The sequence below is a fragment of the Agelaius tricolor genome, unplaced genomic scaffold, assembly GCF_023055355.1.
Source record: "Agelaius tricolor isolate 1412-34295 unplaced genomic scaffold, bAgeTri1.0.p SCAF_1, whole genome shotgun sequence".
Classification (NCBI taxonomy): domain Eukaryota; kingdom Metazoa; phylum Chordata; class Aves; order Passeriformes; family Icteridae; genus Agelaius; species Agelaius tricolor.
The window spans coordinates 26,117,049-26,132,617 of NW_027269261.1; the positions used below are offsets into that span (position 1 = coordinate 26,117,049).

Below are 15,569 nucleotides of genomic sequence, written 5' to 3' on the forward strand. Positions count from 1 at the left end.
ACCTTCCACCACCACCACCACCACCACCACCACCACCATCATGAAGGAAACTACTGAAAATGTCTCTCTGGACGATGCCAGCTGGGGGCAGGTGATGTGCGAGGGCTCGGCTGTGAGTGAGAGCCGCGTGGAGTGGGAAGGGACCCGAGAGGCTCGGCTGTCCCGCGGCTGCAGCGCTGGCCGGGAGCGGGGAGAGGCAGGCACCCATCCTGCCGGGAGCGGGGAGAGGCAGGCACCCATCCTGCCGGGAGCGGGGAGAGGCAGGCACCCATCCTGCCGGGAGCGGGGAGAGGCAGGCACCCATCCTGCCGGGAGCGGGGAGAGGCAGCCATCCATCCTGCCGGGAGCGGGGAGAGGCAGGCACCCATCCTGCCGGGATCAGGGAGAGACAGGCAGCCATCCTGCCAGGAGCAGAGAGAGGCAGCCATCCATCCTGCCAGGAGCAGAGAGAGGCAGCCATCCATCCTGCCGGGAGCGGGGAGAGGCAGGCACCCATCCTGCCGGGATCAGGGAGAGACAGGCAGCCATCCTGCCAGGAGCAGAGAGAGGCAGCCATCCATCCTGCCAGCGGGCTGGCACAGCCAGTGAGCCCCGAGGTGCTCCCGCTCCGAAGCGGGGAGCCGAGAGCAGGCACATCGCCCACCGCAGCACACTGGGCATGAGGCTGGTGCCATGCAAGCCCTGCTCAGGTGCCACGGTGGTGGAGCTGAGAGAGGGTCTCCAAATGTGTGCATGGGGGAGAAAGCCCCTGAGCATATTCTGGACTGGCTTTCCCAGGAAAGCCTTCAGTCTGGATCCCCACATTTGCTGGGGAGCACCTGTTTTCAAAAATTAGGTTCAGCATAAGGAAGGGCTCGGAGTGATTTGGTAGCAGGGCTAGTTTGGAAGGCTTTCCTGGGGTTTCTCAGGTTGCTTGGTGTGATGTTGCTTTCTACTGAAAAAATAATCAGCCTTGTTTGCTGTGAGGGCAGGAGGTGCACGCAAAGATCATGGTCATCCTCTGCCAAAGACACACAGGGAACAGGTACATTTGCCTTGGCTAGGGTTGGAGTCTGACAAGCAGGAAAAGCACAGGGCTGTGGGAGAGATATGGCTGGCTGGAAGGAAAACTGCAGGCATGCACACAGAGCTCAACCCAAAGCTAGGACTTCGTCATTGCAGCTCTATGCAAAAGGGCCAAGTAGGCTCTTGTTATTTTAACTGATATCTCAGAACATTAAGTTCCAGCTGATAAATGGTGAATTTAAAAAACAAAAGAGAAGAAAGAGACTGCACTAGTGGCTGTGTTTTATTTGTTCATAAAGCCTCCAAGGAAACAAGTCCATGTGGAATTCAATAATGGACATGCTTCCAGTGAGCATTCATTTTTAGCTGCCAAAATGCATCAATTACAATATTGATTTTGATTCAGTAGACTAATACTGAATTATTCAGTAAAATGCACCATTTTGATTCAGTACACTAATACTGCTGAAGTAGTACATCTTTTTTCCTCAAAAAAAGTCTAATCTCTGTGTAGTGACATGACATTTATCTCCATTTTCAAAGTTTTCCCTTTTAATCTGAAAGCAACTAGAAGAGCACAGTACAGCATGTTTGGCCCTCATACATGTCTCTAGAACAAAGTACTTTTTACACTGACAGTGAGTGTGAACTGATAACTCATTTCAACTCTTCAGACTTTTGCACTACAGTAACTCATCAATAATACTGCTACATCCCATAAATACATTTCCCTTTGTGCTTCACCTTTTCTGAACTCAGACTTTAGCATCACTTTAGTTATTGTAATTAACTGTTGTAATCCACCTAACAACTTTTCCAGACCAAGACGCGGGATAGTATTTTTCACCCTGAAGAAGATAACAGTCTTTATTTCACATACAGTGGAAAATCAAATGTTCTGGAGGTCAAAGAACTCAACTACCAGGTAAAAACTGTCATTTATACACCTCCCTTCAGCAGGAAGCGTATCCAGCAATGCCTTTTTCTATACCCAGACCATTTAAAATGCCAAATAAAGTTGATAAAGATCACACAACTGTTGCAGTCAGTTTGTGAGCAGAATCACACTCTTGGCTGCAATATTGACAGCAGACTAACCCCTGTATTGTAAATATATCTAGTAAAGTTAAGGGATAAGACAGGAATAGAGACCTGTTTCTAGGCCCTGCTTTGTTTCTTGAGCAAAATGAATCCTCTGAGGGCTGGAGCAGAGGAACTTTCTATTTAGCTAAGGATGAAAGGAGCTCTTGCTGGCAAGAACGAGTATGTGGAAGGGGATAAAGAGATGACTAACAAAGAGGATTTCAATGAACCAGTGAAATATTTCATCTCCTCCTCAGCATGGCATCTGAATAAGATTTCACAATTTTCAGTTTCCTTGAATTTTTAATTATATCTAAAGTTTGAAACATTTAAAATTAACAATAGTAATAAATTACTGAAGTAACAAAGGACACAGTTTTAGTGATTAACAGAAGAATAAAGGCATGAAAGCATAGGTGGCTGCAAAAGAACTTCCTTCTAGGTATTTCTGAAGATGAACAATAATATTTTAATATATGCTTTGCTTGTAACATTGTAACTTTGAAGGTATTTGTTGTTAAATAGTTTATTGCTTGAACTGAAGGGACTTGTTTCCTTCTTTGTTAGGTTAACACAGCATCCCAGATTCCCTGGTATGAGAACCTTGCTCAGATGAAAATGCCCTGGACCTGGAAATCGGATCCTCGTTCCCATGTGACAGTAATCCAAAATCTGAATCTAAAAGTGAGAAGTGGTCAGATGCTTGCAATTATAGGAACCACTGGTAAGAGCAACCACATTTTATTATATGGGCAGCTCTCAGATAAAATGAACACAATCAAGAGCAACACTCTGCAGTCTTTATGATGTTAAAATCTAGTTGAGAGAAAACTATTGGAGTGTCAGTAAAATACATTCTTTAAGTGGCATGACGAACAAGGAAACAAAGAAAATACTGAAGGGGAAAAAAATTAGAATTCATTTTCAAACCAAATTCTGTTATGCCCTGCCCACATCTGTGTTCTGTTTCCTGAGGTATAGCGAGGTATTGTTACAAGTGTGGCCTGGCAGCTCCAGATCTGCTGGACGTGAATCAGTTTCACGGCTCAGATTCAAAACAGGCCAATTGCAGACCATACTCAGATAGCACACAAATGAAGCCAAACCCCATAAGAAAGATCAGTGCCAACTTGCATAACCGTAAGCAGGAATTCCATTTGGACTGAAACAATTCTAACAGGATAAAATATTGCATTTGTGTTAATTAATAGAAACTTACAGAGAAGAAGAGACAGTTCCTCTTCTGTCTGGTGTTACTGCTTTATTACATTGGGGTTTGGATTTTTCCTTCCATTTTCTGGTGGGACTGGTCAAGGGGGAGAAGAAGTAGAAAGTGCCATACTTGGGAGGTGAAAACCCCCATGCTGTCTCTCCACTAGAGTCTTGCATCAGGTTAGCTCAATGATTTGGTGAAAATTCCCTCTCTCAAAGGCAAGGCATATTTGCCAAAAAAGTTCTAACTTAATTCCTAAAAAATGAGTTTTCTTTCCTATTGCCATGGGAATCTTTCCTTAGCACATATTGTTAAAGTAAGTGAAGCTTACCTTAGAGATTCATTCTCCTGATAATAAAAGAAAAAGCTTTGTGATGAAATAACATACTGAGTTATAGATATAGCACCTTTGTAAGGCAACATACACTGAGCACAAACCCCTTTCAGCAAACTAGTCAAACTATTTTCAAAAGCTGTTTATCATCTATTTCATCAAATGCCTTGGTAAAATGGATTAAACTGCTGATGGGTTTCACATTGTCAATGGCAATCAATATGTCACTCTTAAACAGAGCAATACATGGTTTACAGATGGATGGGTTTCTTTCTTAAGATGTATGTATTAAGAAGCAAGTGTGGAGTTAATCTTTCAACAAGGAGACTGGAAATAAATGACACCTAATCATAAGAGAGTTCTGTGTGTTTACATACAGAATCATACAACAAAAAGGAGAAATTCATTTGCTGTTTAACTCCAGATCAGGTTTTGTTTTCATTGTTTTACTTTTCTTACCTCTGGGTATGAACCAGCTTTTCTTAATTATTTAAATGACTTTTTGTCTAATTCAAGTCATAATAATTTTTATTTCAATCGTGATTAATGTTCTTATTGTCTGTATAATCATTCAATGCCTTAGTCATTCAGCTGATCCAGCTGCTGTTTCTGAATTCACAAATCCCTCCACAAAGAAAGCTTTTGCTGAGCATTTGGGTGCCAGCCCTGCAGCCAGGGCAGGACCATCTCTGACCCGTGCTTCAAAAGTGAAAGGGAGTTTACCGAAGAGATAAGAGACACTTCTTGTGCTCCTGAAGCTGTCCTCAAAGCCCAACTACCCAGTTTTGCTGAGACATGATAAGGGTTCAAACCACATACTCCATTCCAGAGGGGAGAGATTTCCTTAACAGGAGCTTATAGTCAGTGTTTTCTTTGAATATCATCCTGTCTCTGTGACTTTGGGAAAACTTAAGGAGGGGTTGGCAAATATTTTTTTTTTTCCCTTAACAGCTCTGTCTGTGACAAGATTGCTTTTCAAAACCATCCCTTGGAAATTAATTTTCAGTTTTTATTTTTCTAGCTGGTGGAAAGACCTCCTTGCTTGACGTGATAACCTGCCGGGATCATGGAGGCAAAATCAAGTCTGGTCAAGTCCTGATCAACAAGGAACCCAGCACTCCCCAGCTTGTTAGGAAATGCATAGCACACGTGAGGCAGGATGACCGACTGCTCCCCCACCTGACTGTCAGAGAAACACTATTGTTCGTTGCCAAACTGCGCCTTCCAAAGTTTTTTTCAGACTCACAAAGGAAAAAAAGGGTAATTAAGCTGTTGGAAAAAAATAAAGTTGTCAAAAATGTGTCTGACAGGAATTATCCAAGAGATCCTGTGTGTTTGGAGTCAGAACAGCTAATCTGGCATTTTTTAATGTAGATTATGAATTATAAACCTTTTTCATCTTTCAAGATAGAAACCAGCAATTGTTCCAAAGCTCACAAAAAATGACAATCTAGAGAAAGCATTAGAGAGGCTGAACGACGAACTAAATTTTTGATCGCTGAGTCTTTTTTAATGGTACCTCTAAAATCAAGATTTGTTTTCAAGTGTCTCTAGCACAGAAATATCCAAATGAATTTTAACCACATTAATCATATTTTCAGTTGTACCTATGCACGAATGTGCAAATGAACTCTTGCTTGACGCTTGTCACCCTCGGATCCCCGCAGGTGGAAGACGTGATCGCAGAGCTCCGCCTGCGGCAATGCGCCAACACCCGGGTGGGGAACGAGTACCTGCGGGGCGTCTCCGGGGGAGAGAGGCGCAGGGTGAGCATCGGCGTGCAGCTGCTCTGGAACCCGGGTGAGCACAACTCGCACCTTCCTGGCCACACCCCACACCACCTGGGCATAGCGGAGCACTGCGGGAAGATGGAAACTTTCGGGGAAGAGACACACACGCAGTTGCCTCTAGGGCAGCGGGAGGAGTTCGTACTCGGGACACTTAACAGTCCTTGCCACACCCTCTGCCTGCCTTGCCACAGCACAGTTAGTGACTGCTGCTGGTCCATTTGCTTCAGTTGCAATCAGTGCTGATCACAGACAATACTGTAATTATTACAGGAATAATTCTGTAAACAGAGTGTTTCAGCAGCTGACACACTTTTGCTTCAGTCACCTTTGCCAGTGGAAAAGTGGAGACAGCGGCAGAGCCCCTAGGAGCCTTCACCCAGCACAAAGATTGCTCCAAGTTGCCTGAAGTTACTCTCACAGCAGTGCTCTGGTTTGTGCATATCTGTATAAGGTTTGGGTTTTATCCAACCACATGCCACAAGTTACTTGGGCTTATTTTAACATGGAGATTGTTTTCCTTCCCTCTGACACAGCCCCCATTTACATGTGCAGTATCAATTGGAAAGGTCATTTTCTTCACTGTAGTCAGTCATTGCAGTCTTGTGCAACTCACTTGACATGGCTTCATGTTGCAGGTGAAATAGAAACTTCCATTGTCCTCAGTAGAAGCAAAACATGAGGCTAAATCCACAGCCAATTTTGCTGGATTGAATCCCCTCTTTGATCTTACATATATGTATCAAATGTCAACTAACCTTGACTGAGCCTCTTGTCTAACAGGATTCCCCATCAGCTTTTTCCCTAGGAAGTGGATTTGAAAACTTTTTGCTTGTAAAAAGTTATACTCCTGTAGTTATGGGGAAAGCAGGTTTTTGCTTTTGTAAGAAGTGATGCTCAGAAATAGCTGTACTGAAGTAAAAAAAATTACTATTTTCTTCAAATTTAAAAATAATGAGTGAAATTTCGTGCACTAGCACCATTTCACTTAGAACATATTTTCCAAACCAAACATGCTGCTTTCCACAGCTAAACTTACTGTCTTTGGCAGGAATACTCATACTTGATGAACCCACATCTGGACTGGACAGTTTTACTGCACATAACCTTGTGATAACATTATCCAGACTGGCCAGAGGAAACAGATTGGTTCTTCTTTCACTTCATCAGCCCCGGTCAGATATCTTCCAGCTGTTTGATTTGGTTCTTCTGATGACTTCTGGACTCACTGCCTACTGTGGAACAGCTAAAGACATGGTCCAGTATTTCACAGATCTAGGCTATCCCTGCCCAAGGTACAGCAATCCTGCAGATTTTTACGGTCAGTATCAAGCACTGTCATAAAAAAAGGAAATCATTTGCTTTCCTAAGTGGCTAGGTAATGGTGATTTTTATTGACCATGACTGTCTCAGAAATTCCTTGTAAATAACCCAAATCAATACTGCAGCAAGTTCACTTTTTAATAGGATCCTTATTTGTCAGTACAGGAAATGTAGCAAAATCAAGAGGTACGAGAGGACAAAACTAATTTTAAAAACACTCCTTCTAACAGTGCCAGATGCAGTAACTTGTCAACATGTTTAACATACTTATCCCCATGTTTTAGCTGGTTGAAACATCTTCTCTGGGAAAGACACAGATAAACTGATCAACTGCTTTCTGTAGGCAGTTAGCTTATTTTTTTAATTGAGAAATTGAGAAATCAAACTCCTAGTCTGAGACAAACCTGGAACAAGTAATGGGAAAAAGGAGTGCTGCCCTACAGGAGCACAATGGAAGGGAGAAAATCCCAACCCAAATCAGCAATCTTTTTACTCCTAAAAGAAAGTTTCTGTGGTTTCAAATCCATTCATTTTCTGGGTTTTGCAACGTGGAAAAGGAATCTGCCCTGTTAATCTAATGGCAGGAATCTTTTAACAGAGGCTGGTTCAATTCCAGCCCTTAGGTCTTTGCACTCAAGTTGGCCAGAAAACCTGGTAGAGACCTCAGACAACCACAATGTTGTTGAGTAATCTCTTCAGCTGTGCCTGTGTGGCAGGCAGTGCCAGCCGCACAGAGATAAACTGAAGTTAACCTTGGTGTCAAGCCCCACAAAAAGACCTTTGTCACCATCAGGGTTCAGAGCAGTCCTGAGCCAAGCACAGCCTTGGGGAAGGCTTGCAGCACCCCTGGATAGGAATGGAGAACCAGAGGAGTCCTGGGGAAACCCGTAGCTCCAGCCTGTGGTTACAGAGACAACAACCTGTGCCATGGGGGTTGGGAGGGCAGAGAGGCAGGGGAAGATCACTGAATGGTGTGCACTGAGTCAGTACCCACAGGAAAAGAAAGGAAATATGGGCAGCAGGAAGGTGGAAATAGGACGGGATGGCAGAACAATAGGACAAGATGAAATAGGACATCTTGTCCTATTTCCACTTATCTTTGTGGAAATAGGATAAGATGGCATCCACAGCAAGAGGGAGCAGCTGATGGAAACACTCAGATGCTGGCTGTATGTCAGACAGAGAAACAAGCAACCAGGACAGAAGGGAAGGCAAAGAATTTCTGATGGACTCTTCCTAAGAGTGGCTGAGCAGACATGATCAGCCCAGTGCAAGGAGTCAGGAAATGTGCAGTGATAGTTCTCTCAGAAAGCATCTGTAAAACTTCAGATATTGTCAATCTACACCAAAGGTCAGCATGGGAAAATACTACTGTAAGTTTAGATTAAAAAAAAAAAAAAGCTAAGTCAACTATTATTGGTATGACTATGTTGTCCTTAGATAATATTCCTTTTGGACTTTCTCAATATCAGGTAAAGTTTATGGCACGTCTGTAAGATACAACTAAGACAGTAACTATGATTGTGCACATGAAGAAAAAACGTGATTTAAGTCAAAAATCACATAAAAGACTGTAAATGCCTACATGACAGGAAGGAAATTCAAACTATTTTTTCTCAGCACTGTTCTCAAGGTGCTGTGAAATTTATAAAAATCTGAAATAGTAGTTTATAATACTATAATAAGCAATTATGTAATATCTCAGTGATTCATTGAGTGACTAGGTAAGAAACATACACATTAACAATCTGTTCATCTCTAATTACCTAAAATAACTGATAGTTTTAACTGTTGTAAGTTAATGAATGTACACAGGTTGGACTGTTTGCTCCCAGTTAAATCCCTGATTCTAAACACATCGTAAAGTTATTTATTCTATAGCACATGGACTCAAATCAAGTAATGTCTTGCAGTTGACTTGACCAGTATTGATAAACAGACTGCAGAAAAGGAGATGGAAAGCCAAAAAAGAGCAAATACTCTTGCCAACTTGTTCTTAGAAAAGGTCAAACATTTTGATGATTTCTTATGGAAAGCTACTGAAGGAGACAACACTGACACCACAGTCATCCAGCAGAGGTAAAGAAAAGAGTGTCATAGAGAAGAACTGGAATAATAGCTACACCTTCTGCTAATCTATTTTTTTTCTCTTTTTCTTTTGGGCAGGAATTCAGAAGAGGTTATCAATATGCCTCACCATTTAAATGATCAATTACCAGGAGCCTTGAAGCAGTTCACAATATTATTAAGGTAATCTTGTTATGTATTGTGCCCATTTGTATTTCAAATCATCAGAAAGAGGCACAGAACATCCCATCCCAATTGTCTTCCTTCAGGTTTTCACCATGGTAGACCTGAAATACTTGGTGGCTACAGGTGCTTCATAGGTTTGATTGTGTAAAACCCTTTACAGAAACAGGGAGCCCAACTCCTGTCCTTGCCAAAGCCAGCAAGTTCCAAGAAACTGATTTGAACAGTGGCTGGGGCTATGTGTCTGAATACAACTGGCATTAGTAAGTGTTATATCTTATGGTCAATATTGCTGTTTTCCTAGTCGTCAGGTCTCCAATGACTTCAGAGATCTTTCAAGATTACTAATCCATGGATTTGAAGCCCTTCTTATGTCATTACTAATTGGATTTTTGTACTATGGCCATGAAAAAAACGGACTCTCAATTCGTGACACAACAGCACTGCTGTACATGATAGGTGCCCTTATCCCATTCACAATAATTTTGGATGTTATTGCCAAATGTAAGTGTCAGTCTTCTTGTAAATGCTATTAGGAATCAAAATGAAAAAATTCTTAAATCTATGAAAAAAATAAGCATATTAACACAACCCAGTGTATTTGTTCCTACCCTGCAGGTCATTCAGAAAGAGCAATGCTTTATCATGACTTGGAAGGTGGAATGTACTCTGTTAGCCCATACTTCTTTGCTAAGGTAATTGGTTTTGTTGCCAGGAAATACAAACAGCCGTCTTGAACATTAAAAAACACAAGCAAAACAAAGCCTTGTTGTATAAATAATCACATTCATATCAGACTTTGTTCTTTTGTGTCTGCCAGCTAAAGCTATCAGTCTCATTTCCTTAGTATTAATAGATTAGGCCTCACACTAGTTTAGAATTTTGCCATAAATCATGGCTGAGATCCCACACCCAGAAAAGCCAAAGTCTTTGGCCAAAACGTGAGAAATCTCAGACTCAGATTTCCAGGTTTAGACAATTTTACATACCTGCTATTTAATTCACTGCAGCATCTCTGAAAGTCTGCTTACATATCTTGAGCTGTAAAACAAAACATTTGTATCAAATGCCAAAACAGAGGTAAAACAGAAATGACAAAATGCTCTGATATTTCCAGTTTGGGCCTGCATTGGTCTGAGCTAAAAAATGTGCACAAAGAGCCAGAGTTTCTAGAATTAAATTTAGAACTTTTAAAAAACAACATTCTCTTTTTCACAAGGATTTTGAATAATCCCTCTTTTGTGATGTTAGATGAGTTCTGCCTGCCATGGCATCTGTAATTTAGGTTTCCATTTCTGCACAGGATTTTAAATGCTTATTAGTGGTTGCCAGAGAAAAAAATTCTTTGCATTGTGTCACAAAGATTGCACATTATTCACAGAGAAATCGATGTAATTTGTTACAACCTTAGTATTAGAGGATAGTAGCAACTCTCTTTGGAAGAAATAATACTCTCTTGTATACCTCTTCAGATATTTGAGAAAATCCCAGCTATGCTTTTGTTTTACAATGACTCAAGTTCCTACCTGGACTGCCTTTGGGACAAGGTGGTGAGGAGACCAGCAGTCAAACTTGTCTCAAATTTGACCTCACATAAGTTTCAACTAAATTGGGACAAAACATTCAGTTGCCACGAGTCAGTAACAGTATTACTGTTATCAAGCACACCAGTTCACAGCAAAAGTGTACTGGGTTCTTAGACTCTCCCAAAACTCTTAACAAAACAAGCTGTAACAATTAGTTTTAGGCATTGTCACAGCAGGAGAAAAACAAACCCTTAGCAAGGGTTTGTTTCTGTTGTGGATTGGTTTTGCATGTCATTGGCAAGCCCTAACAGGGAGATGATTGCATTCTAAGGGACTATTTCCTATAGCTTTTATAAACAGTCCACAAGTACATTAAGGCACATCTCATATATTTTTGTAATTATCATTCAACTTTTTCTCTTTTTTTTAAATTTTCTTTTTCATCTTCCCAAACAGATTCTGGGAGAGCTCCCAGAACACTGCATTTTTGTTGTAATTTATGGGATTCCCATCTACTGGCTGGCAAACCTTGTTCCTGATCCAGAACATTTCCTGCTGAACTTCCTGTTGCTGTGGTTGGCTGTTTACAGTGCCCGTGCCATGGCACTTTGGGTGGCAGCTCTGCTGCCGACCTTACAGCTCTCTGCCTTCATTGGCAATGTCCTCTTCACATCATTCTACCTCAGTGGTGGTTTTGTGATAAGCCTGAACAGCCTCTGGACAGGTAGGACAAAGCTCCCACCCTCCCTCCAAATTGAAACATCAATGGTTTTCATCAGTGACAGTGTGTCCTGTGCAGGAAAGCTCAGCTTTATTCTTACCTTTGCAATTATCTTCTTGGATGGTGACAGTGCAGTCAGGTCACCCATTTTACATCAGTTTCTCCATCTGAAAACGAGGCAACAAGAAGTTTGGTCAAAAAAGCAATTGTGAAAGGGTAGCTTCTTATGTGGTTGCTGAATTCTTCAGTAAAAAGAATTGTATTCAAAAGAGGAAGATGGAGCTCCAGGAAGACTTAGTTGACAGGGGGAGTTTGATGGATATGGATATTAGCTAACTCCTGATTTCCCATCTCCATGTAACTATGTAAAGTATATCTGCCATTTTGTCCAATAATAAACTGTCACATGTTTACAGCCTCTGGCTGTCAAGAAGTGAGACAAACCTGCTGTATTTGGCAGCAGCACAGCAGTATTCTAGGTCTCAAGTTTCGTGTGTATTAATCAATTTCTGTCATTTTCTTTTTCAGTTCCTTTTTGGGTTTCAAAAATCTCTTTTCTCAGATGGAATTTTGAAGGAATGATGCAAGTTCAGTTCACTGACACCACATATGAAATGACTGATCGAAACATTACTTATCAAATACCAGGAAAACTTGTAAGTCAGTAATAAAATTTGTTGCACACATTGATAAGAAATTGGAAATTTCTAAAGAAATTGCTATTTATATGCCTGTCATATATTATCATTTTATCATTTAAATAGATGGTGTAGGCCTCAAATTCGGCAATTGCCAAATCAACACACGAAGCTGGGTTACACTTGGTTGTAAAATTGTTCCTGAACATGGCCCCACAGCAGTCACTCCTTCTATGCCTTTCTTTTAGTTGAAGAGAAAAAACAAAATACTAAAGGGCAACTCTTTCCTACACCAGCCCCAACTATGCACTTTGCTGGAATTGTTTAGAAGCTGAACTGTGTTCTTGTGAAATAGGAATAGCCTAGCTGCAACCCTCTATCAAACCACCCTGGAAGCTACACCCAGGATGGAAAACAAGAGAAGGTAGCAGGGGCCAGGGAAGCTTACACATAAAACACACTTCACAGATCCAGCACGAAAACGTTGTGCCTTTTCCTAATTTTGTGTTACTGGTCACCACAGGTCATTCAGGCTCTGGACCTGGACTCCCACCCTCTCTATGTGAGCTACCTTGTCCTCACTGGCATCATCTGCAGCTTCCTGCTTTTATACTATTTATCTCTGCGCTTCATCAAGCAGAAATCGACCCAAGACTGGTAAGGGCAGCGGAGGCAGCAGGTGTCGGCCTCCCTCGCAGGAAGGCAGGGGCAGCAGGCTCCCGCAGCAGGAGCAGCCGCCCGGCAGGCGGGAGCGGCGGGAGCGGCAGCGCGGCTGCCACAGGATGGCAGCAGAAGCCCAGGAGTCGGGACGCGGGCGGGAGCCTGCCACGGACCGCGGCTGCAGCCTGGGATCGGGGGCGGGGTGGGCTTTGGGCTCTGGCTTCACTTCGGGTTTTGCTGCACTTACGGTTTGAGCGAGTGACAAGGCGCTTGCGAGTCCTGCACATCTGGAAATTGTCTGAGCTATGGGCCACCGATGTAAAAGGACCCATGGCATCCTGTAATAATAGCTGATGTTCTAGTCCATAATGTTTGAACATACGGTGATCACTTACTTAATTCAGAGGGCTACAAGAGAACAGGATCAAAACACTTTCTGTGGCATGTATGACATTTAATATAAAAGATTTCACAAGTGCTGCAGGAGAACATGCAAGGATGGAAAACACAATTGTTAACTACTCTGTGTTCTAATTGCTTATGTGTTTTAAAGCTTTATTTCTGTGTTTTAAAGCTTTGCCTTTGTGTTCCAGTAATATGCTCATGATGCCCAAACCAGGTATTTGCTCACTGTAGGGATGAGACCTTGTAACAAATAAAATTATCTCACCTTCTTGGATTTATTTTTACAATATAAATGCATATCAATTGTGTGTTATTAATGACATCTGCCTCCATTGCAAAACACATCCTAGCACTTTGCCAAGTTTGCTTCCTAAGGTTCTCAGGTAGAAAACACCAACCTGCCCTTGAGTAATTAAAAATCTAACTATGCAACCTATTAATGCTTGCTGTAGTGCACCTAGTTATGCTCAGAAAATGAGTATCAGTAAATACATGGCTGTAATTAAAAGAGTCATGGTAAGTGCAAGCACAAATTATGTGTACAGTTGCTGTAAGCATTTTGTAAGATTAGCTTGCTTGCTTTTAAACATTTACATGCATTTCTCTGTTCCTACATATAGAAACCCAAAGCAGATTGTCTACTTGACTTTCACTTGCACACTGCACACAGTGGAAAACTCCTAATGTAATCAGCTGTAATGTCCCAGATACTGTCATGTAAATTGTGAGGTTTGGTTGGTTTTGGGTGTTCTGTTTTGGGGTTTTTCTGTTGTTTTGTTTTTGGTTTTTTTTTGTTTGTTTGTTTTTTTCTTTTCTTTTGTAAGAAATAGGAACGAAAGAACAACTGTGTTTTATTATTCTCTTTGGCAGTCAGGACTGCCAAGTTACTTTCCACAGGTTCCACATGGTATTAAATTCCCAGGAGGACTCTGGTCAGTAGATGTTAAGCAGGTCTGATAAAATAAGATCTTCATCCCCAGGCAGCGGTAGGAATCCAAGACACATTCTAAGGTGAATCCTACCATTTCTTTCTTGTTCTGCTGCATTTGATTTAAAAAAAAACCACTTCACTTGATCTGATCTTAGTGCCATTTTGAAATTATCAGATTTTCACTGCCTTTTAGTGGCAAAGCCAATTCTTTCAGTCCAATTCAGCATCATTAAATTGTCAGAATAGCAGCTTCCTGTTTGATTCTTAATTATTCCTTTTTATTATATTTAAGACACTTAATTTTTTTTAAAGTGGTTTACTCTTCTTTGTAATGATCTGTTGTGATTAGAATCTCTTTTATATTACACTGAAGTTTTAAGGGTATATATTGGTACTTCTAGTCTAAACCTCTATTTTCAAGGTATTTAGAGGATTAAATTCTAGGCTGACTCTCTGTTGTGAATTCACTTTGATGTTTAATAAAAAAAAAAGGAGCGACACAATGGGAGAAATTAAAGACATAAGGGACAGCTCTGAATTTTAGGGGCATATTGTCATGCACAGAAATCTTCAGGCATCTAGATAAGAATATACCATAGCCTTAACTTTGAATTTCCTTCCTTTTGTGAAATTAGTCAGGCTGCTGACATTACTTAAACAGCCTTTTTCCATTTAATATTCCACCCTCTCACCATTATGCAGCAGGACCAAGCGGTGTGAGTGTTTCAGAGGTGGTGTTATGACAAGGCTGGATGTATCCATAATGGGGACTTGAGCGGTGAGCCGAGGAACAGCCCGCGTGCGGAGTGCGGGAAGAGCTATCATAGGATGTGGCCAGGCCTCTGTTTACACAGAAAAAGCTCATATTCTATATACTACAATTACATTAGCACGCTGCCTATGATCATATCTTGTTTCCTTGATGCCGAGAGATGGGGAATCTAGGCTGTGATTATTGTTCCAGGCTTTAGCAATAAGAAGGTAGGAGCCTTGAAATACCAGCAATTAGCGTTCGTGCCTAACAATAGCATCCGTGGGGCTGTGTGCGGAGAAGAGCTCAGGCACCAGTGGGTGGATGACATACAACCTGCCCCACTTGCAAATAATGCAGGTTTGGGGGAATGATGTCCCTCTCAGCCAGGGAAGGTCATGCCATGCTCCCACTGCAGAGCTGCTGCTGCAAAAGCAAATGGCTGGTGAGGCACTAGAAGTCTTCCCACGAGCTCCAACCAAGGCTCAAAGTCATAACTGAATTTCAGCACAGCTTTGCTTCCAAGTTTGAGAGTAGCCATTCCTTAGACTCTCCCTGCATCAGCAGCAGCAGCTCACTGTGCCCTCCTGCCTGCACTCCCTCTATCATATAAACAGAGCTGCTTCAGTGCATAACAATCTCAACACTGAGAAGGAAGGCACAAGGAAGGCACTGCCCAAAACTCACTGTGCTGCCCACTCTGCCCAAAACTCACCGTGCTGCCCACTCTGCCCAAAACTCACCGTGCTGCCCACCCACAGGGCCAGTACAATCTTAGGGACTTTAGCAGCATGGTAAGGCAGATGTAACTCAGCAAAGCACTGCCCACCAGTCTGACAGTGCCACCATCCCAAGGATTCACCAGTGGCTGTCTTTGGTCTCCCTATATCCTCCCTGGCCAGCTTTAGAAGGGATCTCCTCAGCTGTAAGACCCGGTCCCTG

General features: G+C 42.0%; 1 protein-coding gene across 1 annotated transcript; it reads left to right on the top strand.

Annotated features, from left to right (window-relative positions):
* The first annotated feature begins 2 nt into the window (after positions 1 to 2).
* ABCG8 (ATP binding cassette subfamily G member 8) lies at positions 3 to 12,603 on the top strand. The gene is made up of 13 exons (XM_071427408.1): positions 3 to 112; positions 1,832 to 1,930; positions 2,656 to 2,812; positions 4,657 to 4,895; positions 5,303 to 5,435; positions 6,474 to 6,743; positions 8,659 to 8,824; positions 8,912 to 8,995; positions 9,300 to 9,499; positions 9,614 to 9,690; positions 10,978 to 11,245; positions 11,771 to 11,898; positions 12,404 to 12,603. Exons 1-13 carry the CDS (start codon positions 41 to 43, stop codon positions 12,539 to 12,541), a joined length of 2,031 nt encoding a protein of 676 aa, XP_071283509.1. The 5' UTR covers positions 3 to 40; the 3' UTR covers positions 12,542 to 12,603.
* The last annotated feature ends 2,966 nt before the right edge of the window (positions 12,604 to 15,569 follow it).